This window comes from Erpetoichthys calabaricus, chromosome 2, assembly GCF_900747795.2.
Source record: "Erpetoichthys calabaricus chromosome 2, fErpCal1.3, whole genome shotgun sequence".
NCBI classification, from domain to species: domain Eukaryota; kingdom Metazoa; phylum Chordata; class Cladistia; order Polypteriformes; family Polypteridae; genus Erpetoichthys; species Erpetoichthys calabaricus.
The window spans coordinates 26,877,409-26,901,509 of NC_041395.2; the positions used below are offsets into that span (position 1 = coordinate 26,877,409).

General features: G+C 41.3%; 1 protein-coding gene and 1 long non-coding RNA gene across 2 annotated transcripts in view; one reads left to right on the forward strand and one right to left on the reverse strand.

Annotated features, from left to right (window-relative positions):
- Positions 1-9,332: 9,332 nt before the first annotated feature.
- On the reverse strand, positions 9,333-14,356 carry LOC114645709 (uncharacterized). The gene is made up of 3 exons (XR_007934247.1): positions 14,224-14,356; positions 13,864-13,966; positions 9,333-9,447 (listed from the first exon to the last, which is right to left on the reverse strand). It is a non-coding gene; the product is annotated as an uncharacterized LOC114645709 (long non-coding RNA).
- Positions 14,292-24,101, forward strand: part of LOC114645707 (uncharacterized oxidoreductase YjmC-like) — an 81,565-nt gene continuing 71,755 nt past the window's right edge. Inside the window, exon 1 of the mRNA XM_028793525.2 lies at positions 14,292-14,443. Within this exon, the coding sequence (XP_028649358.1) occupies positions 14,436-14,443 (8 nt within the window). The 5' untranslated portion in view covers positions 14,292-14,435. The remainder of the gene's footprint in view (positions 14,444-24,101) is intronic.

Sequence of the window (24,101 nt, forward strand, 5' to 3'; positions counted from 1 at the left end):
TCCATATTTTTTTCTTGTCATCATTCTGGTAGAGGTTGATCTTGGTTTCATCTGTCCAAAGAATGTTTTTCCAGAACTGTGCTGGCTTTTTTAGATGTTCTTTAGCAAAGTCCAATCTAGCCTTTCTATTCTTCAGGCTTATGAGTGGCTTGCACCTTGCAGTGCACCCTCTGTATTTACTTTCATGCAGTCTTCTCTTTATGGTAGACTTGGATATCGATACGCCTACCCCCTGGAGAGTGTTGTTCACTTGGTTGGCTGTTGTGAAGGGGTTTCTCTTCACCATGGAAATGATTCTGCGATCATCCACTACTGTTGTCTTCCCTGGATGTCCAGTTCTTTTTGCGTTGCTGAGTTCACCAGTGCTTGCTTTCTTTCTCAGGATGTACCAAACTGTAGATTTTGCCACTCGTAATATTGTATCAATTTCTCAGATGGGTTTTTTCTCTTTTCGCAGCTTAAGGATGGCTTCTTTCACCTGCATGGAAAGCTCCTTTGACCGCATGTTGTCTGTTCACAGCAAAATCTTCCACATGCAAGCACCACACCTCAAATCAATTCCAGGCCTTTTATCTGCTTAATTGATAACGACAGAACGATGGACTTGCCCACACCTACCCATGAAATAGCCTTTGAGTCAATTGTCCAATTACTTTTGAGCACCTAAAATGAAGGGATTGTGTTCAAAAAATGCTTTAGTTGCCTCACATTTTTATGCACCTCACTGAATTAAAGCTGAAAGTCTGCACTTCAACTGCATCTGAGTTGTTTCATTTAAAATTCATTGTGGTGACGTACAGAACCAAAATTAGAAAAAAGTTGTCTCTGTCCAAATATTTATGGACCTAACTATATATATATATATATATATATATATATATATATATATATATATATATATATATATATACATACAGAATTTAGATAGATAAATGTGAAAGGCACTATATAATAGATAGATAGATAGATAGATAGTGGCACCAAAGAACTGACTTGCATGAATCGCTTTGAAATGTTGGAGCACAATCAGGTGTCCACGTTTAATAAAGTAAAAGCTTTGGCCTGCAGGAGGTGCTCCAGGTCCCCAAACACCCAACACAGACAGACATAGCCACAAGTCCAACACAAATAAGGCTTTTATTTGGGAAACACTTCACTGAATAGTTTCTCACAGTAATAAAGCACAGTACAGAACTGCAGCACACAGTAATACTTTGTCTTCTTCTGTCTTTCTCTCTTCCTCCACTCCTCCCAGAAAGTTTTGTAGTCCTTCCTACCAACTCTGGCTGTCCGAGTTGAGGCAGTGGGCTTCTTTTATGTATTACCCAGGAGTACTTCCAGATATCCTGCAACCGTAGTCTGGGAAACACTTCCAGGTAAGGTGGGAGCCCAGTGCCAACCCAGGGAGCTCCCACCAAGAGATCTGGAGGAGATAGTGCTCTATGAATGCTCTTTTCCCAGTCCTTCCACTATTAAAGCATCCAGGCTGGGTAAGGGTCCTGGCTGTTTGCAACAAAGCTAACAAAAACTGGGTGTGATGGCCCCAACAAAAGGCAGCGATTCAGCACAATAAACAGAATTGCTTTCAATCGTATGTAAGCTATAACAACACAATGGAGCTTGCTCCTGGTCAGATTTCAGGTCCAGTAGCAGATGCCATCCGATGACTTTTAGAACCTCAACGGAGAGCTCTGGGCACTGCATGTGGGTCAGTGCCCTTCACTCAGTGGCTTCTTTGAGCTGCAGGTGGAAAAAGAGAGACAGCTAGCATGAGCACCTCCTCTTGACCAGGAGTGGTACTGCTTACCTTGGCAGAGCCAGGAAGGTGATCCCCAGGCACATATGACTGACAATACATAGATTGACAGATATAAACGAGATTCTTATATCATAACATATTCTCAAAACAACTTAATCCAATTCAGGGTTCTTTTTTTTGGCTGCACTGGGAGTCAGGCAGGAGAAAGCCCTTAACAGAGTGCCAGTCCATCACAGGGCCCCCCACTCTTACACACACACACTTACTTGGGCCAGTTTGGTTTTGCCAGGCACTTTGAGGATTTGGTAGGAAAAGTCATGCAGGCACAAAGAATCTCAAAGCTTCATGGATAACAACTGGGTGCAGGATCTGACCTCGGGATGTGCACCTTAAATTTGGTTCCTAAAGCTCCTAAATATAGAATCAAAATTATGTTAACATTTGAATGACAGAAACAATTTATTCACAAAATATACGTCATATGTGCAAGATGATTGACAGGAATGTCTCAACCTGTTCGCCATCATGTTCAACACACAAAAACCAACGAGCAACAGTACCATTTAAAGCCCTGACACACATTTCACAGGGAATAGATGATACCACAGTCCATATTCTGTCCTTCAGGTTATTGATATCACGAACTTTCCTGCTATACACACGCTCCTTCACCATACCCCATAACCAGAAATCACAGGGTGTCAAATCAGGGGAGTGTGGAGGCCATGGCAATGGTCCACCACGACTTATCCATCGACCTGGAAAGGTGTGGTCGAGATAAAAATAATCCATTAATGTTAACATAATTTTGACTCACCGTGTATTAATATTATGGGCGGCACGGTAGTGCAGTGGTAGCACTGCTACCTTGCAGTTAGGAGACCCGGGTTCGCTTCCCAGGTCCTCCCTGTGTGGAGTTTGCATGTTCTCCCCGTGTCTGTGTGGGTTTGCTCCGGACGCTCCGATTTCCTCCCACAGTCCAAAGACATGCAGGTTAGGTGGATTGGTGATTCTAAATTGGCCCTAGTGTGGGCTTGGTGTGTGTGTGTGTGTCCTGCGGTGGGTTGGCGCCCTGCTCGGGATTGGTTCCTGCCTTGTGCCGTGTGTTGGCTGGGATTGGCTCCAGCAGACCCCCATGACCCTGTGTTCGGATTCAGCGGGTTGGAAAATGGATGGATGGATGTATTAATATTATAGGAAAATAGTAAAGTACTGTATTAAGCCAAGACCATCTGTGTGAAGTTTGCATGATCTCCTTGTGTGCCATTCTGTAGGTGTTCTTCTCCACTTACTTTGGTCTTCCTTCCAAAACCCCAACAAGTGTAAGTTAATTTAACTGGCAACTGTAAATTGTCCCAGTTTGTGTACGAGTATGCCCTGTAGTGGCCTTGTGCCCAGTGCTGTTACTATACTGCAGGTCATCACCCCTAAAACTTTAATCTGAAAATTAGGTTCTGTAAGTTAGCCCCTCTCTGGGTGTTGTGTAACTCCCAATAGTGCACACTGATGCCGAAGATTTGGGCAGAATATGACAAATATTTGAGGTCTGAGTAGTCTTTGATGATGACAGATTCATTGTGAGGACTCCAATGGAGACAATGGTAAGTAACTCATTCAGATATCTTAAAAGAACAAGTCATTGATGTGAAGTTGATCAACGGTGAATAGCAAGCAAAGTCAAGAGGACTTTACTGAATTAAAATTTGCATACCTATCTCTTTCCTAAGCACTAGTGATTCTAAATAACCGCTCTCCAATTGACAGCCATATCAGTGTACATCAAATACTTTGTGCTGTCCTGTCCATCTGTGCCTGGTTTATGATTCACACAGTAAAACTAGCACCCAGACATAAGTGCTTAGTTACAGTAAATGATCAGATCCCAGCAATTAGTGTGACTCTTGTGGGCTCATTAACGACATCATCAACCATTTACTCACAATCTATTGTTCATTTTATTTTTGTATCTTTGGTTTAAAGAATGAACCTGATGTGGTAAGTGCCTTGGATTTTTGAAGAAATGCAGAGAAAAGCCAAGCAAAATGACACCTTTTATTGGCTAACTAAAAAGATTACAATATGCAAGCTTTCGAGGAAACTCAGGCCCCTTCTTCAGGCAAGATGTAGTCATGTGTGTCAGTTTCTTCCACCGGGTCTTCAATTCCATGTAGTAGCGGTACATTTCGGTGTCTTGTATATCTGTAGTAGCCTAGTAAGGTGTTGTACCGTGTTAGCCATTATGAATGTAGTGACAAGTCAAGCAAAATGACACCTTTTATTGGCTAACTAAAAAGATTACAATATGCAAGCTTTCGAGGCAACTCAGGCCCCTTCTTTAGGCAAGATGTACAGTGCATCCGGAAAGTATTCACAGCGCATCACTTTTTCCACATTTTGTTATGTTACAGCCTTATTCCAAAATGGATTAAATTCATTTTTTTCCTCAGAATTCTACACACAACACCCCATAATGACAACGTGAAAAAGGTTTACTTGAGATTTTTGCAAATTTATTAAAAATAAAAAAATTGAGAAAGCACATGTACGTAAGTATTCACAGCCTTTGCCATGAAGGTCAAAATTGAGCTCAGGTGCATCCTGTTTCCCCTGATCATCCTTGAGATGTTTCTGCAGCTTCATTGGAGTCCACCTGTGTTAAATTCAGTTGACTGGACATGATTTGGAAAGGCACACACCTGTCTATATAAGGTCCCACAGTTGACAGCTCATGTCAGAGCACAAACCAAGCATGAAGTCAAAGGAATTGTCTGTAGACCCCCGAGACAGGATTGTCTCGAGGCACAAATCTGGGGAAAGTTACAGAAAACTTTCTGCTGCTTTGAAGGTCCCAATGAGCACAGTGGCCTCCATCATCCATAAGTGGAAGAAGTTCGAAACGGCCAGGACTCTTCCTAGAGCTGGCCGGCCATCTAAACTGAGCGACCAGGGGAGAAGGGCCTTAGTCAGGGAGGTGACCAAGAACCTGATGGTCACTCTGTCAGAGTTCCAGAGGTCCTCTGTGGAGAGAGGAGAACCTTCCAGAAGGACAACCATCTCTGCAGCAATCCACCAATCAGGCCTGTATGGTAGAGTGGCCAGACGGAAGCCACTCCTTAGTAAACGGCACATGGCAGCCCGCCTGGAGTTTGCCAAAAGGCACCTGAAGGACTCTCAGACCATGAGAAAGAAAATTTTCTGGTCTGATGAGACAAAGATTGAACTCTTTGGTGTGAATGTCAGGCGTCACTTTTGGAGGAAACCTGGCACTTCTCATCACCAGGACAATACCATCCCTACAGTGGAGCATGGTGGTGGCAGCATCATGCTGTGGGGATGTTTTTCAGTGGCAGGAACTGGGAGACTAGTCAGGATAAAGGAAAGATGACTGCAGCAATGTACAGAGACATCCTGAATGAAAACCTGCTCCAGAGCGCTCTTGACCTCAGACTGGGGCGACGGTTCATCTTCCAGCAGGACAACGACCCTAAGCACACAGCCAAGATATCAAAGGAGTGGCTTCAGGACAACTCTGTGAATGTCCTTGAGTGGCCCAGCCAGAGCCCAGACTTGAATCCGATTGAACATCTCTGGAGAGATCTTAAAATGGCTGTGCACCGACGCTTCCCATCCAACCTGATGGAGCTTGAGAGGTGCTGCAAAGAGGAATGGGCGAGACTGGCCAAGGATAGGTGTGCCAAGCTTGTGGCATCATATCCAACAAGACTTGAGGCTGTAATTGCTGCCAAAGGTGCATCGACAAAGTATTGAGCAAAGGCTGTGAATACTTATGTACATGGGATTTCTCAGTTTTTTTATTTTTAATAAATTTGCAAAAACCTCAAGTAAAATTTTTTAATCCATTTTGGAATAAGGCTGTAACATAACAAAATGTGGAAAAAGTGATGCGCTGTGAATACTTTCTGGATGCACTGTACATCTTGCCTGAAGAAGGGGCCTGAGTTGCCTCGAAAGCTTGCATATTGTAATCTTTTTAGTTAGCCAATAAAAGGTGTCATTTTGCTTGGCTTTTCTCTACATTCATAATGGCTAACACGGTACAACACCATAGTACTGAAGATATGCAGTAAAATGTAGAAAGCAGAGGCAGCACAGTGACGCAGCAGTTACCTCTGTTTCTTTAGCAGCCATTCCACCTGCACTTCAGAAAGAGTCATCTGCATCCCCGGGCCAGTACTTGGATGGGAGACCCTCTTGGTAAAGCTGGGATTGCTGCTGGAAGAGGTGTTGCTGAGGCCAGCAGGGGGCGCTTACCCTGTGGTCTGTCTGTGAATGCAGACCCCTGTGCAGTGACGGAGCTTCTTGTTACCCTCAAGGATGAAGATTTTGAGAAGGAGGGCAATGTAGTGCCCAGGATTCGGACCTGAGAGAGACACATTCCTCAAGTCAGCTGCGGCCTATCCGAGGTGGGGGGATACGTAGAGAAGCCGGCTATAAAGGCAGCCGAATGAGCAGCGTGAGGACCCACAACTTAAAGAGCAATTTGATCACATGTCAGTGCTGCTAAAGCCCATCAGCATGGTGGCAGGAGATTGTGTGGCATAAGGGTTATATTCAGAGGTGTGACCAGAACATCATGTGTGGGTGGGCATTTGGCTTGTCTGGGGGGGCAAAAAATATCCATCCATCCCCATTTTTGTAGGGGGGTCAAATAATAATAACAACATAGTTTTATATAACATATAAAAGCAAAAATTGTGGCATAAATCATAACCTATTGTTCAATAAAATTAACAGAGGCAATGGAACATGTATTATTATTTTTTGTGAACAAATGTAGAACTACATCTACAAGGTAAATATCAATAAAGTCAAATGTATACAACATATGAGAGCAAGAACAGAAACGTGGCTTATTGTAGTCATGGGAGGCTATAGGACATCAGTTTCCAGCGTTTAACCTGGATATTATCTACAGGACCAGTCTGCAGTTACTCTTGGCAAATTCTGAAATAAATTCATTCATGTCTAGATTTTCTGTGATGTTTTTCTCCTGTGCCAGAATGACTACATTTCTCTTCTTTGAATGCAGCATTGTTCGGCGGAGTGGAGTGAGAATGCGGTTCAAAGTAGAGAAAGAGCTTTCGCATGCAGCTGAAGACACACCAATGATGAGTGCTGTGATGCAGACATGGCTCTGACGTGCGGGATACTAGACGCGTGTTTGTGGAAGCTGCCACCGTCTTTTTCTAGAGCTTTTTTCCAATTAGTGTAGCCGTGTTTGGTGAATAAGTCCTCGCGGTCCGAATTGGAAACACTAAATTTGCGGCAGGCAAAGTAAAAGCTGCCATCACAGACAACAGAATATTCAAGCCATGGTCGAGTCTGATACCAGCTTGCACTAAAACATCTGAGTGTCTTTCCGAATGCGTGCTTGGGATAATTAATTAAAATGGGCTGGGATGGGCTATCCATATTTAAGTCAGGCAGACCGGACTGTATATTTTGTTGAAGGCAGAGGTTTGGAGTACGCGACAACGGGCGCAGAGCTGGAGGATTGTGTAGGCTTATCTACATCTTTTGGAGTTTCAGTTCACGATGTGGGTGCGCTGTGCTCCGTGTTGGTAGCAGCGGTGCTGGGCTCAACCATGGAGCCAGCAGCTTGCGGAGGGACAGAGGTTGAAGATGTCTGCTTTTTAATAAGCCACCTATGCATAGACTTTGGTGTTACCAACCAGAAAATAAAAGAAGAATGGAACGTATACACTGTTTTAATTAAAGAATGCAGTCAACAAGTTCAAAACGTGCTGCAAAATGCACGATGAAGTGAACTGTGAGCAGCACGGTGCCTGTCTAGTGGAGGAGACACTGACGGATACGCCCCAAATTCAAACGGGCCGATTGGAAAGCAACTCAGTTTTGAAAATCAAATGTTATTCTTCTCCAGAGTTTTCATTGGAAAGACATAGCATTTCGCAGGGTGGTCACGGCTTGTCTCTGGTGGGGGGTATGGTCGTGCCCACCCCAGCCCCCCCGTGGTCATGCCTCTGGTTATATTTGAGCCCGGGTGAGTGGAGTTAGGTTGTGTATGTGCACCCGGAGGCACAGAAGACCCTTTAAGGGGTCACTCACTACCAGTCTGGCATAAAGTGCTGATTCCACTCCTCCATCTCTCATACCTCGGGCTCATTCCAGTATAATTATATTCTACATGTTTAAGGGGGCCCTGCGGTGGGCTGGCGCCCTCTCCGGGGTTTGTTTCCTGCTTCGCGCCCTGTGTTGGCTGGGATTGGCTCCAGCAGACCCCCGTGACCCTGTAGTTAGGATATAGCGGGTTGGATAATGGATGGATTGCAGCAGGAGTCTCAAAGTTCATTTTTTGGATTCACATTTGGAATTTTACCCTGAAATTCTTGGAGCGGTGAGTGAAGAGCAGGGTGAAAGATTCAATGAGGATATCGAGGACATGGAGGGAAGGTACCTGGAATATTGGGGTGTCAGTATGATGGCGGACTACTGCTTGATGATTCATAGTGACACACCAAAAAAGTGGACAAACGATGGGCCGGCAAAAATAAACTCAGAAGTGACGAAAAGTAGAGAAATTCAATGCAAGTCCATGAATACGTATTGTTTTCTTTATAAAGTATTTAAAAGATTAGATCATGTTAAATTGATTTAGAACAATATTGTATACATGAATAAATCATTTTAAATATTTTTCTTTCAATTTTGTGCATAAATGTGCCATGATGGAAACATTCTAGTTATATTTTTTATTGTGTTCAAGAATTCAAATAAAAGTAGCTCTTCACAATCAAAACGTTTGTATTGAGTTTAATTTTGTAGACCTGTGTTACCCTTTTATGATACGCCTTTTATTAATCGTCTTCCTAATCTTCGTACCCAGCCTACCTTGGCAGAAACGGAATCAAAGAGGAAGCCATCCCTCCTCGGCGCCAGGCCATTTATCACAGGACATCTTAATCTTGAAAGAAACATTAAATAAATAATCCTATTAAGAGTGAAGTTGTCTACAAATACAAGGTGATACCCTGAGCTCCGTCTGACAACGACTCGTGCATTTCCAATTAACGTAAATCAGACTGTTTACCTCTCTCTATGAATAAAAGATGCTGAGTGGGCGGGTCTACAGGAGCGCGCTCCTCGGACCAATCAGCAGGAGGCCAGCGGGGCACGCGATGTTGTCAGGTGTCGTGAAGCCTCGACGTAAACAACTTAAAGACCCCAAACCCGCTTAGTCCCGTACTGGCCGGCACAGGCACAACGCAACAGCCCCAGTAGGGCGAACCTGGGATCTCACACACAGTCTGGAATCGCCTTTGGTGAAGTGAGAGGAATATCTGAGAACCCGACTGAAAATGCACAGGGTCGTGGAGAGTACACGGATAACGACCAGGGTTTGAACCCGTGAAGCGGCAGTGCTAAACAACGTCGCAACCACACCGCCTGAGCGCAGCCCCACTAATGAATCTGGTTTAAACGTAAAATTCTGAGATGAATCATTCCATGTACGCTAGAGGAATAATCATAAATAAATAATAGAGTTCTGTTCAATCTTTGGCTTATTCTACGACTCTCATATTATAGGGCTTATATCATTTAATTCTAGAGTCCTGGGACCGAATCTAAGACTCGAGCAAGACTTGCGTGGGACTTCTATATTCTCATCATGTTTGTGTGGGCTTTCCATCTATGGGAGGTATTTTCTGCAACAAAAAAAATGAAAATGTAATGAAAATTATAAAATGAAAATGCAATCTCTTTTGCAATTTCATTTTGACACCTTAGGTTAACTGGCATCTCTTAACTGTTCTCGCGTGTGTGTGTGTGTGCCCAACTAGGGTTGGTGGATCCCACCTTGTGCCAAGCACTAACTGCTGCTGAGACGACGGCGGATTCCAAAATGAATGCGTCTCGTCTCGACGTTTCACCTTAAATGAATTCTTATACAGTATAGTGCTGTTCTCAGTACATTGGTGAGTCATGGAAAGAGTATGTACGTTAAATAATGTACACATTAATGTCAGATAGGGCGACGCGATGGTGCAGCCTTGCCACAAGGAGACCCGAAGTCAAGTCCCGCGGGTGCTCCAATGTGCAGTTTGCATCTTCCTCCCGCGGTCTAAAAAACATGCACGTTCAGTGGACTGGCGCAACTAAACTGACCCCTGATGGTGGCTGTGTGCTCACCCTGTGATGGGCTGCTGTCCCGTCCACGAATTGGTCCTGCCTTGTGCCTGGGGGATAAAATGGGTTAAGAAAATTGATGGATAATTTGGGAGTGACAAAGAGGTGAATATAAATTTTTCAATTCATGAATTCAAATTAAAAGTGCATGCAGGTGGGTTTAGAAAATGGATGGGTTAATGTCAGAAGAAAATGCGTATTAAATAACTGCTTACACTTAAGGTATGCAGCCATTAACAATCCGCATGTTACTGAACATAATATCAGATTTTTTAACATGACATAAAGCAACGGCAAATTAACATAACAGATTTCAGGAGCATAAATATTATTATTAGTAGTATAGTAGTAGTGCTGCTGTTATTGTTTTTATTACATTACAGTGCTGTGATACTCAATCAAACAAATAATAACATCGTATATACCACAATTTACTTCTAAATCAAGCCAAAGAAAAGAAAAGCCGAAATATTGAGCTGATATTAAAGCACAGTAGCGTAATAGTTAAGGCATTGATGCGCGAAGTCACTTCATCTGCTTGTGCTGAAAAATGTAATAATGTTTTTTTATTTGTATAGCGCCTTTCACATTCTCAAAGCACTGTAATCAATCGGATCTCAAATGCTGTAAGTCACCTTGGATAAAAACATCAGCTAAGTAAGTAAATTAAATGTAAAATAAATAATTCAACCCCACCGAGGGGGAAAAGGAAAAAAACAGAAGCAGAAAATGCCCAACTGTTTAAATGTAATATAAGAAATAATAGAATAAGAGGGTCGATCACAGTCCCAGCGTGCTTGTTCTAAAATATTAATTTTATTAAAACATAATTAATTAATTGGGACCTTATTGTTTTTAGTGGTAATTTATTAGTGTCAACAGTACATTTATTAAAATCTTTATATACTGTTGATAGTTTATAATGGACACCTAAACTTAAGTCTGCTCAATTAATTTTCTATTAATAATAAAAAACAGCAATCTGACATTTCCTAAAATCCCACAACTTCTTACGTTTCCAATGTATTATTGTTTATTTAATACTACTACTACTACTAATAATAATAATAATAATAATAATAATAACAATAATAATAATAATACAATTCATTTATATAACGCCTTTCCTATGTATAAGAAACGTTTGCAAACCAGGATGCAATTGAATAAAAACACGCGATGAACTGGCGTCCCGTCTGCATAGTGTTTGTCCCAACCTGACAAGATGTGACTCAATAATGAAGAATCGAATTCTGAAAACGTCGTAACTTTTACAAATCCATTTCCAGGCATTAACTCATCAATACAAATCGCGAATGAACAAAAAGGTGTATATATTGAAACTTTTTTATTTTTCCTTAGTCGTCTTTGGCAGGGAGCCATCAACGAAATAAATACAAAAAACGTCTGACGTCAAATGTTTTGCGTTAAGTCACCAGAGGAGCAGCTATGGTCGTTTTTTTTTTTCTTACATTTAATCGGGTGAATAGAAAGCAAAATATATTTTTGAGAAATATTTTAATTAAACGTCTTTTTATGTTTCCCTCAGCAAACGGATTTGACAGGAGTGTCGCGACTCGTCGGTCAATCGGCTTCTGCCCTCAGGACAAGTCAGTCAAACGGCGAACCAAGAGTGATTTGCTCCCGTGTGGCATGTTTTACCTATTTATGGCATCCAAAAAAATATGGCGTAGTGTTAAAGTAACCCTTGAAATAATAGCTGTGTAAAGATGGTTTCCATAGTGTAACGATCAGGCCGGAGATTCAGAGGGCCTTATGGCTGGACAGCTACTGAGCACTGTGGCTCTCCAGCCTGATCCTTACAATATATATATGGTGGCGCAGTGGGTAGCGCTGCTGCCTCGCAGTTAGGAGCCCTGGGTTCGCTTGACCTGTGTGGAGTTTGCATGTTCTCCCCGTGTCTGCGTGGGTTTTCTCCGGGCGCTCCGGTTTCCTCCCACAGTCCAATGACATGCAGGTTAGGTGGATTGGCGATTCTAAATTGGTCCTAATGTGTAGTTGGTGTGTGTTTGTGTGTGTCCTGCGGTGGGTTGGCACCCTGCCCGGGATTGGTTCCTGCCTTGTGCCCTGTGTTGGCTGGGATTGGCTCCAGCAGCACCCCGTGACCCTGTGTTCGGATTCAGCGGGTTGGATGATGGGTGGATAAATACAGTGGTGTGAAAAACTATTTGCCCCCCTTCCTGATTTCTTATTCTTTTGCATGTTTGTCACACAAAATGTTTCTGATCATCAAACACATTTAACCATTAGTCAAATATAACACAAGTAAACACAAAATGCAGTTTTTAAATGATGGTTTTTATTATTTAGGGAGAAAAAAAATCCAAACCTACATGGCCCTGTGTGAAAAAGTAATTGCCCCCTTGTTAAAAAATAACCTAACTGTGGTGTATCACACCTGAGTTCAATTTCCGTAGCCACCCCCAGGCCTGATTACTGCCACACCTGTTTCAATCAAGAAATCACTTAAATAGGAGCTGCCTGACACAGAGAAGTAGACCAAAAGCACCTCAAAAGCTAGACATCATGCCAAGATCCAAAGAAATTCAGGAACAAATGAGAACAGAAGTAATTGAGATCTATCAGTCTGGTAAAGGTTATAAAGCCATTTCTAAAGCTTTGGGACTCCAGCGAACCACAGTGAGAGCCATTATCCACAAATGGCAAAAACATGGAACAGTGGTGAACCTTCCCAGGAGTGGCCGGCCGACCAAAATTACCCCAAGAGTGCAGAGACGACTCATCCAAGAGGTCACAAAAGACCCCAGGACAACATCTAAAGAACTGCAGACCTCACTTGCCTCAATTAAGGTCAGTGTTCACGACTCCACCATAAGAAAGAGACTGGGCAAAAACGGCCTGCATGGCAGATTTCCAAGATGCACACCACTGTTAAGCAAAAAGAACATTAGGGCTCGTCTCAATTTTGCTAAGAAACATCTCAATGATTGCCAAGACTTTTGGGAAAATACCTTGTGGACTGATGAGTCAAAAGTTGAACTTTTTGGAAGGCAAATGTCCCGTTACATCTGGCGTAAAAGGAACACAGCATTTCAGAAAAAGAACATCATACCAACAGTAAAATATGGTGGTGGTAGTGTGATGGTCTGGGGTTGTTTTGCTGCTTCAGGACCTGGAAGGCTTGCTATGATAGATGGAACCATGAATTCTACTGTCTACCAAAAAATCCTGAAGGAGAATGTCCGGCCATCTGTTCGTCAACTCAAGCTGAAGCGATCTTGGGTGCTGCAACAGGACAATGACCCAAAACACACCAGCAAATCCACCTCTGAATGGCTGAAGAAAAACAAAATGAAGACTTTGGAGTGGCCTAGTCAAAGTCCTGACCTGAATCCAATTGAGATGCTATGGCATGACCTTAAAAAGGCGGTTCATGCTAGAAAACCCTCAAATAAAGCTGAATTACAACAATTTTGCAAAGATGAGTGGGCCAAAATTCCTCCAGAGCGCTGTAAAAGACTCATTGCAAGTTATCGCAAACGCTTGATTGCAGTTATTGCTGCTAAGGGTGGCCCAACCAGTTATTAGGTTCAGGGGGCAATTACTTTTTCACACAGGGCCATGTAGGTTTGGATTTTTTTTCTCCCTAAATAATAAAAACCACCATTTACAAACTGCATTTTGTGTTTACTTGTGTTATATTTGACTAATGGTTAAATGTGTTTGATGATCAGAAACATTTTGTGTGACAAACATGCAAAAGAATAAGAAATCAGGAAGGGGGCAAATAGTTTTTCACACCACTGTATATATAATTTAGTTATTTCAAACTGGGGAGTTCTCACTTTCCGTCCATTTCCTTCTGTTTCGAAATAGTGTTGGCTTCCATTCCCTGTCATCTTTGTGTAAGATTCTGACTTCAACAATTTCGTAAGAGCTGTCGCTCAGCTTACCTGTCCATCCACCCGTTAGTTATCAAATGAGCTTAATCCAATTGTGAGTCGCGGGTGATTGGGGCTAGGCACCAGATGAATGGCAGATGTCAATCGAGGGCGACTGCGGGATTGAAAAAAATGAAAGCAAGATGTATAAAATACAAACGAAAAAAAAACACAAAACATTCAAATGAAGTGAAATCATTAACGTTTATGACGGCGGTCCCGCATCATCCATGGAAAGATCATTCAGTGTGTTTTTTTTTTTTGTTTGTTTTTGTTCCAGTATATCAGACATCTGAAGTACATCCACGGTGATTCTGTCCAAAGGTAATAGGCAAGACTCCTTTTGAAATATTTAGGCAAACAAAAGTTTACCTTATCAGTCGGCCTTCTGACCTCTGTTTTCTGTTTTCCGGAAAATACCGATGATGCTCGGCTGGCCGCACTATAAATGGTGTTTAAACTCCACTGCCTGTCATTACTCTGGGAGCTTCGAGACGGATTGCTGCGTTGCTGGGAGCTTTTGGAGCGCCGACTAACCTGCAGTGGAGCATCTGACTCTCTTAAAGACACAGCGCAGTCTCACAATGAACAGGTAAAGAAATGATTCACACGCACTCGCGGGTGGTTGCTTTAAGAGATCTCAGTAAAAGAAATCGGAATGTTTTGAGGATTTGTCGGTGTGGGCCATCTATTACCCGATATGGAGAGCATCCAAGCTCTGTGACACTGAAATGACAAACAGTGACATTAAGTTCGCACGAATTGCTGTTCTCTGCCTACACGTAAGCGATCACTCGCTGACCAAAAGAACAAAACAAAAAAAAAAAGTTGTAGGGACACGAGGTGACATTTTTTGTTCAGGATTCACCCATTTACGAAAACTGCCTAAACTAACTAGAAATTCTTTTTATTGTGATTTAATTATCAAAGTCAAAGTGAACTTTATTGTCATCTCAACCATATACAAGTATACAGATAGACGAAATTGCGAAGCTCAGGGTCCACAGTGTAACAACATGACGTACAAATAATAAATTAAAAATAGAATTAAAATTTAAATTTAAAATTAAAACAAACAAGACAAGACATTGTGCAAAGACAAGACAAAGAAGTAGCAGCAATATTGACGTTTAGTTAGCAATATGAACATTGATACAATGTAGGGTATTTGCAATCTAGATATATAAATATAGTCAACAGATATGTAATATAATTAATAAATAATAGATATAGATAATACAGAAATTATCAGTGTATGATAATAGTTGTTTAAGACGTGTAAACAATGACAGGTCAGAATGTTTCACAGCAGAAGGATATCAAGAGTGTCAAAATACTTCAAGGTCAGTAGGAGATTTTCAGTTCTTTTTCTACATGTATGCACACTCGTCTTTGCAGGACAGTGGCTCGAAGTTCAGTTTTTAGAGGATAATAATTGATGTTATCTGACCTGGCGCCTACTCTAAAGCTGTTGCTAAACTGACCCAAGAAATCAGAGTGACTCCACATATATAAAGGGAAATTTAAAAAATGATATAGATATTTAATATATAATATAATCTATATATATAAAATCCCTATGTGGGTCCAGGTGTCCGTGTGCGGGTGTCTTCTGGTGAAGTGCGCATGCGCGTGGCACGGTGCTATGTGCGATATTACTGTCAGAGAAAGTTAGAGGCGTTTTACAGAAATACAAACCAGTATTACTGCGAGAGGAAATTAAAGATACACAATACAGTGACGCATATTACAGCCACATACAAGCCAGTATTACTGTCAGAGGAGATTAAAGGCATATTACCGACGTGCACGCCTGTATTACCGCCAGATAAAATTAAAGGTATATTACAGACGTACAAACCAGCGGACGTACAAGACGGTATCCTTCAATAAGGGCGCGCACAAAAAGGCGAGCCTCAAAAGGGCGACCTCAATTGGGAGCAGCGAATAAAGGCGCGCGTAAATAAAGATTTGCACCTGTTGCTCTTCACATATTCCAGAGCCATTTGAACTAAATTATCTACGCGCCCTTATTGAATAGAGCCGTACAAGACAGTATTACTGTACTGTCACAGAAAATTAAAGACACACAATACACGGCGGCAGCCCACGAAGAACGGTCAGCTCAGCAAGTAAACATCAACAAAAGAAAGGCTGAAAGAAAGAAAAATACGACCAACAAAAAGAATGAGGTCAAAGTCCCTTGCCATTTAATATAGACTGTTCCTACTAATGTTTATGCACTACTGTTCTAGCGCCCGTTATTGTAACGGGCTGAATGACTAGTTTATATATAATTACTATAATGAACTATAATTGCTATTTCATTAGTTTCACTTTTATTTCAGAACGTCTGTAAAACCAATATTTGTAATCTTGCGAGTCCCAATATGCTGAATCTTTTTAATGAGGTCAGGACAGGTTTCCCCGTTTGGAATTTCAGCACAGACAAAACGATCTATAACATCAGCAGTTAATAATTTTTTTTTTTTACAAAGTAAAAAAGTAAGTAGAGTTCTGCATTGGACTCCTGTCTGTAAAGTCGTGCTATTTTCCTCTCACAGTTCCAAAAGTACATGGGGTTACCAAGGTGATACCCCAGCTTTTGTCTAGGTTTTTGTACAAGGGCTAGACAGAGCGTTTTTGACTCCTGGGGTAAATGTAGCTTTTTAAATAAGCAGACAGATAAATATACAGTATATACCTGATCAAAGAATCTAATAAATGCATGTGCGGTAAACTCCGTTCTTGAAATTCTCAAGATTCTTTATTTGTCACATGCATAGTTATACAGGACAACATGCAGTGAAATGCGTCCCGATCTGCTTATCAAAAACTGTGCAAAGTTAGAAGAATATCAGTTAGATTAACTAAAAGTCATAGATTGAAAGATAACAGTATAGTAGAACATAATAAATAAGTAAAATTATGTGAATAAAGTAGAATTAAGTGTTAAGGTGCAATAGTGTAGTAATTATTGTGCAAAACCAAAGTTATACTGGTGCATAGTTAAATGAGGCAGTTTGTTTGTTTGTGCTACTGCGATCTTTACTTTCTTTTTTTATATTTTCTAATTTTCCTACTTTCATATCCTTTGACATTCTCCACATGTGTTTAGCGCCGTTTTGTTTTTTTCGAGCCTTTTTAATTTCCCTGGTTTCATAGTCTCTGACCTGCTCTGCATGTGTTTAGCACCAACGTTTGTAAACGTCTTTATGAAGTTCTAGTTTGTCATTTTACTCATTGTCTTTTAATTCTGAGCTGTACAGTACAATACATAGAACAGAATCAATCCTCAATACAATATAAAAATAAAAATTCTAGAAGTACGGAGTAGAATTTCACATTAGATGATATCACATATGATTTGGATTTGTTTTAAGTCCTGGAGACCTCAGTCATCGAGCTGCCTCCCTCATTTTGCCATTCAACATCTGAAATAGCGCTAATCCGATGAAAGGACCCCTCATTCCCACATCCCCATTCATCAGGGATGACTTTACCTTATGCAGGCAATCTACAATTTAAAGAGATTGTTATTCTATTGTGAATTGTTACATATGTATTATTTTCACTTTTACTTTAAAAACTTTTGTAAAAACAATACTTGTTTCTTTATTTCCTGCCCTGCGCGTGTTTACATCTCTTTCTTTCCAGACGTATAATACTGCTCGTGTTGTGAAGGGTGTTGCGGCTGAACGTATGCTAAGGATATGCCTTTGGATCATTTTCTGTCTTTTTCCTGCTTGCTGGCTGCCTCTTCTGCCTGTCGCATGTCGTTGCTTTAAGAGCTCCGAGCACACGATCCTTGCCTGCCGAAAGCAATCCAACAACTGCTAGCTTAGAGGTCTGTTGACTTGTTTTAAATGATGGCTCACTGCCTGGTCTCGCGTGACGTTGTAAAAGCAATGCCTGTCTTTTATTTCTGGCCGCAGGCGTGGCTGAATTCTTTCTTGCAGGATGTATAACGCTGCTCGCGTTCGGTTGGGGTAGCTGCTGTCGCAGCTTTCTCCACATGTGTATAGCGCCGTTTTTTTTTTTTTTTTTGAGCCTTTTTAATTTCACTGGTTTCATAGTCTCTAACCTGCTCTGCATGTGTTTAGCGTCAACGTTTGTAAACGTCTTTATGAAGTTCAACTTTCTTTTATTCAATGTCTTTTAATTCTGAGCCGGATTGGACACGCATTTTTTTCCATTTCACTTGTTCCGGGCTGATCATCACGTTCCTTATTTTCTAAATTTGCACCTAGATTATTGTTTTTCTTTTTAGCATTTTTTTCTCTCCATCGCTTTTGGGTCTCTTTTCTCCGCGCTTTTCTTTCTTCTTTGTTTAATTGTCGACGTTTCATTTCTTCCCTATTCATACCGTATTGACCTTATATACTTTATATGCACTGAGAGCCCTGGAGCTGTAGAGCTGTGTATGTTACATGACTGCCTTTACATTACTAATTTGTTTTGTTTTTTTATATTGCTTGTAAGTAGGGTGTGGCTTGCAAGACTCTCTTTCTATGTTCCCGTGAGAAGCACCGTGGCAGGTCTCTTTCGTCTCGCAGGTCTTTAAATTATCTTCCGAGAAGATCACGTATCGTAGACTATCAGGACAGGGGACAGGATTTCTTTTTATAATAGAAAAAATTAATTTCTGCTACATCCATCTTCTCCTGTGCTCTCTTTACTGCCCATGTCTCACCTCCATACATCATTGCTGGTCTTACCACTGTCTCTAAAACCTTACTTTCTCCTTAATTATCTGATCAGATAATACTCCTGATACCTTCTTCCAATTGTTCCATCCGTTCTACACTTTATGGTTTATCTCTGTATTTAATTCTCCATCTTGGGCTACCACTGATCCTAGATATTTAAGCTAATACACTCTTATCAGTAGCTCTCCCTGCAGGCTAACTTCTGAATCCTGATCATTATTAAATCTCATATATTCTGTCTTCTTCCTGTTTACCTTCAATACTCTATGTTCTTAAGCACGTCTCCATTTATCCAACTTAATAATAATAATAATAATAATAATAATAAATTTTATTTATATTGCGCTTTATATTTAACAATCTCAAAGTGCTACAGAGTAACAATAAAATAATAAAACAAGAGAATCTATTTGTACTTTAACAGAATGTCTTTCTAAAAAGATGAGTTTTTAGATTCCTTTTAAAAACATCAGTGGACTGTGGGGCTCTCAGGTAGTCAGGGAGGGCGTTCCACAGTCTCGGCGCCACAGATGAAAAGGCCCTATCACCCATACTGCGAAGCTTGGTTCTAGGGACTTGGAGAGTGTTAGTGTGAACAGAGCGGAGGGTGCGTGAGGAGGTATAAGGAGTAAGGAGTTCCTGTAAGTAAAAGGGTTCATGTCCATAAATACACTGATGGGTGAGGAGGGAGACCTTGTACTCAATTCTGAGTGGGACAGGGAGCCAGTGAAGGGTTTTCAGGATTGGGGTGATATGGTCATGCTTTCTCACCCTCATCAGGATCCTGGCAGCGCTATTCTGGATATACTGGAGTCTCTGGATACTCTTCCTCTCCACTTCCTCTTTTCTTGTGCTGCACATTACAATGTCATTAGCAAAAAGCCTGCACCATTGGGATTGGTCTTTTGTTCCATGACTCAACACATCCATAACCAAATCAAAGAAGAAAATATGGAACATGTTGTATAAATACAAATTAGCATAAATTCAGTTTTGCTGCATCAGAATGTGTGTGTCTAGCACACGACCAACTTTAGTGTCAGTATACAGTACTAGGAATAAGCAGTTTCAGAAAGTGGAAGTTATATCTATACTCTGTGCTGCAATGAAGACTATATAGCAGGGTTAAGAAAGCTCCACAAAGCTCAGAAATTTGTGTCTTCCAGCAGACATGCAACCGAGAAAGTGCTGCAAAGCTGTATACAGATGGCTGAAGCAGACAGTAAGTGTGATCCTCTACAGTGGTGGAAAACCAATAAAAACAATTTTATCTTTAGTGTGACACCTTACAAAAAATACTTATATATTCCTGCAACTAGTGTCCCACCTGAAAGGACATTTTGCACAGATGGAAACATTGTTATCTATCTATCTATCTATCTATCTATCTATCTATCTATCTATCTATCTATCTATCTATCTGTTATAAAATAATATATATTATATATATATATATATATATATATATTATGTATATAATATATTTATATATATTTTTTAATTTTACTTGTTCATTTTTAAGCGAGTGCTTATCCACTGGCCGACTAAAAGCACATCGATTATTTGAAGAAGTATGAACAAATTCACGTAAAAACATGTTTTATTAATTACAGTAATAGCCAGATGAAGTAACATGGGAACTTCATGTCGGCGCGATGGTTAATAATATCACTGTTTTGGTGGCCTGGCCAGTCACTGTCACCGTGGAGTTGACAAATGGGAACTGGGAAACTGGATTCGTCTCCTCACGAACCCTCCATTCAAAAAATATTTTAGAACATTAGACGTGTAGAAGGGCAGAAGTGGGTTTACACTGCTATCGATTTCCCTGTCTTAAAAATCTGTCCTACCACACGATTCAGTTCTTCATCTCCATTTCGAGTACAGAGTCACAAGTCTGAAATGAACGACAGTCTCCTGCACTCTTATAAATAACGGTTCTGGCACTTGACTGCATTGTTTGGCTCCTCATAGAAGAACTGCTCGACAAAGAGCCATTTTATTTTAAGAAGGGATCTTTGCATATGAAGCTGGCTCTGAAAAGGATCCGAACAGAAACACTCGTACCTCTTCCATCCATCCATCCATCCGTCCATTTTCCAACCCGCTGAATCCAAACACAGGGTCATGGGGGTCTGCTGGAGCCAATCCCAGCCAACACAGGGCACAAGGCAGGAACCAATCCCGGGAAGGGTGCCAACCCACAGCAGGACACACACAAACACACCCACACACCAAGCACACACTAGGGCCAATTTAGAATCGCCAATCCACCTAACCGGCATGTCTTTGGACTGTGGGAGGAAACCGGAGCGCCCGGAGGAAACCCACAGAGACACGGGGAGAACATGCAAACTCCACGCAGGGAGGACCCGGGAAGCAAACCCAGGTCTCCCAACTGCAAGGCAGCAGCGCTACCCACTGCGCCACCGTGCCGCCCCTCGTACCTCTTGTACACGAGAATACTAACAGATTAACAATAACGTGAACCTCGCTGGTGTTGTTGTATTTACATTTGCATTTTTGTTTTAAGCGCTACCCACTGCGCCACCGTGCCGCCCCTCGTACCTCTTGTACACGAGAATACTAACAGATTAACAATAACGTGAACCTCGCTGGTGTTGTTGTATTTACATTTGCATTTTTGTTTTAATTTGGCCGACGCCTTTATCCAAAGCGACTTACAACATGTGAGATAATACCGATTGCACTTCTTTTGTTTTTCCAATTGGAGCACAGGCGGGTGAAGTGACTTGCTCAGGGTCACACAGTGTCAGTGTGTATGCAGCAAGAGTCTCTTTAAAATCAGGGATCTACTGGGATTTTACTAAATGTTTTCATCTGTTCATGATTACACTGGAAAATGTTTCGTTGTAATTTTACAGTAAAATACTGGTAGCGGGCGGCATGGTGGCGCAGTGGGTAGCACTGCTGCCTCTCAGTTAGGAGCCCTGGGTTCGCTTGACCTGTGTGGAGTTTGCATGTTCTCCCCGCGTCTGTGTGGGTTTCCTCCGGGCGCTCCAGTTTCCTCCCACAGTCCAAAGACATGCAGGTTAGGTGCATTGGCGATCCTAAATTGTGTTTGGTGTGTGTGTGTGTGTATGTGTGTGTGTGTGTGTGTGCGTGTGTGTGTGTGTGTGTGTGTGTGCGCACGCCCTGCGGTGGGCTGGTGCCCTGCCCAGAGTTTGTTTCCTGCCTTGCACCCTGTGTTGGCTGGGATTGGCTCCAGCAGACCCCCGTGACCCTGTAGTTAGGATATAGCAGGTTGGATAATGGATGGATGGAATACTGGTAGCACACTTACCAGCCACTTACTGTATTTTTACAGTGAAGCTGCTGTAATTAACATTTACAGTATTACACTGTAATTTCGGGCGGCATGGTGCCGCAGTGGTAGCGCTGCTGCCTCACAGTAAGGAGACCTGGATTCGCTTCCCGGGTCCTCCCTGCGTGGAGTTTGCATGTTCTCCCCGTGTCTGCGTGGGTTTCCTCCGGGGTGCTCCGGTTTCCTCCCACAGTCCAAAGACATGCAGGTTAGGTGGATTGGCGATTCTAAATTGGCCCTAGTGTGTGCTTGGTGTGTGCGTGTGTTTGTGTGTGTCCTGCGGTGGGTTGGCACCCTGCCCTGGATTGGTTCCTGCCTTGTGCCCTGTGTTGGCTGGGATTGGTTCCAGCAGACCCCCGTGACCCTGTGTTCGGATTCAGCGGGTTGGAAAATGGATGGATGGATGGACACTGTAATTTCATAATACAGTATGATACTGTAATATTATTGTACAATACTGTACTGTATTATGAAATACCAGTGTAATACTGTAAATGTTAATTACAGCAGCTTCATTGTAAAAGTACAGTAAGTGGGTGGCAACTCTGCTACCAGTATTTTACTGTAAAATTACAAGGACATTTTTACTGTAAAATTACATGAGAAAATGTTAGTTTTAAAGCTGTATTTTCTTCAGTTATGTATTGTATTTTTACAGTGGTCATACTGTGAATACCATTTTATAGTGTCACTACAGCATTGATAAGGACATTATTATTGCAATATTTACTGACAGATTAATTAAAATTCTTTCATTTGAAACATTCCAATAAACATTTATTTTTAAGATCTTGATTAGCTTTTTACATTACCAATTTTTGTAATTGTTAGCAGTCTTTCATTATTTCAGATAAACACAAATGGTTCCAACAGAGGTGAGAAACACTGGCAATAAACATAATGCAGCATTCAGTAGCACCAATGTTGACTTTCACATTAAAATTAGAATATGAACACCATGTTAGACAAAAATTGCTGAAACTGTCAAAATTAAAAGTGAACAAAGTGTTCTTGGATGAACTCAGACCAAATTCAAAGTCCATTATCTTACAAAGTGGACAGAACAAATGAGGGTTTACTGCGTTCTTCTGGTTGTGGACTACTTGGCTAGTCTTCTTGGATGTAGCTTTTCCTTCATTGGCTTTGGACATTTGCTCAGCATTGATGTCAATAAATCGTCTAAATGACAAAAAGAAAGAAAAACACATCTACTTAATTGTTTATAAAATAAAAAAAAAATCATTCACTTTGTCATGATCTGCAATGGTTCCTCTTCAGGTTCATGTGGGAAAGGGAAGCCATAACACATCTTCAAAACAGTTCCTTAGTTCCTGCACTCTCAACAATTTGCGTTCTCTTAAAAAGATTCAAGTACATGACTGAATTTGCCAATATTTACTTTTATCAAACTTAATTTATAGAAAAAATATCATGGTGTGTGTCAGGGTGGTTAATAGTGTGTCACAAAAGTTTAATAGGGCATGAGAGGGAGAATACGCTTACCGTATGTCTAAGAGGAAGGTGCAAATGTTTTACAGGCAGTGTGTAATAAAGGCTGATGGAAGTGTAAGTCAGTTTTAATGAAAATGTATGTATGGAAAATAAGCCAATATTTTACCTTTGAACAAAATCAAGGGTGCTTGCAGTCTCTTCCTATACTGGAGGTTGAAATCGTAACATGAAGCAAACACAGCAGCACGGCCACAGACAAAGCCGGGTTGTGTTCCCTCACATACAACGTGACCTTCAATGCTTACCATCCACTGAGAGTTACGTAGAGTTTGACCTGAAAATAAAAATTACAAACTGACATTCATTACTCTGTAAAGAGTACTCTGAAACATGAGAAACTTTTATCAGTTACAATTAGATATCGGCACTATTATGTCTACATACCAAGAATTATAATTCAAGGAGGGTCAGGCAAGGTGAGTGTTCCTTGGACATCTGCTGAAGTGGCAAATGCCTGAAGTAAAAGAAAAAAAAAATGACACAGCATGCAAGCAGACATTACCACATACTGTATAAGTCACGCATGCAATCATACATATGATTTTCAAGAAATATTTAAGTCACGTCTGCTTGAAGCATGAGTCCATCCATTTTCTTACTGAGGAGCCTGAGGAGCTCATTTGTGGTGAATTTTGAGGAGAGCTAGGTCAAACTAATTAATAATAATTCATTGTATTTATATAGCACTTTTCTCACTACTCAAA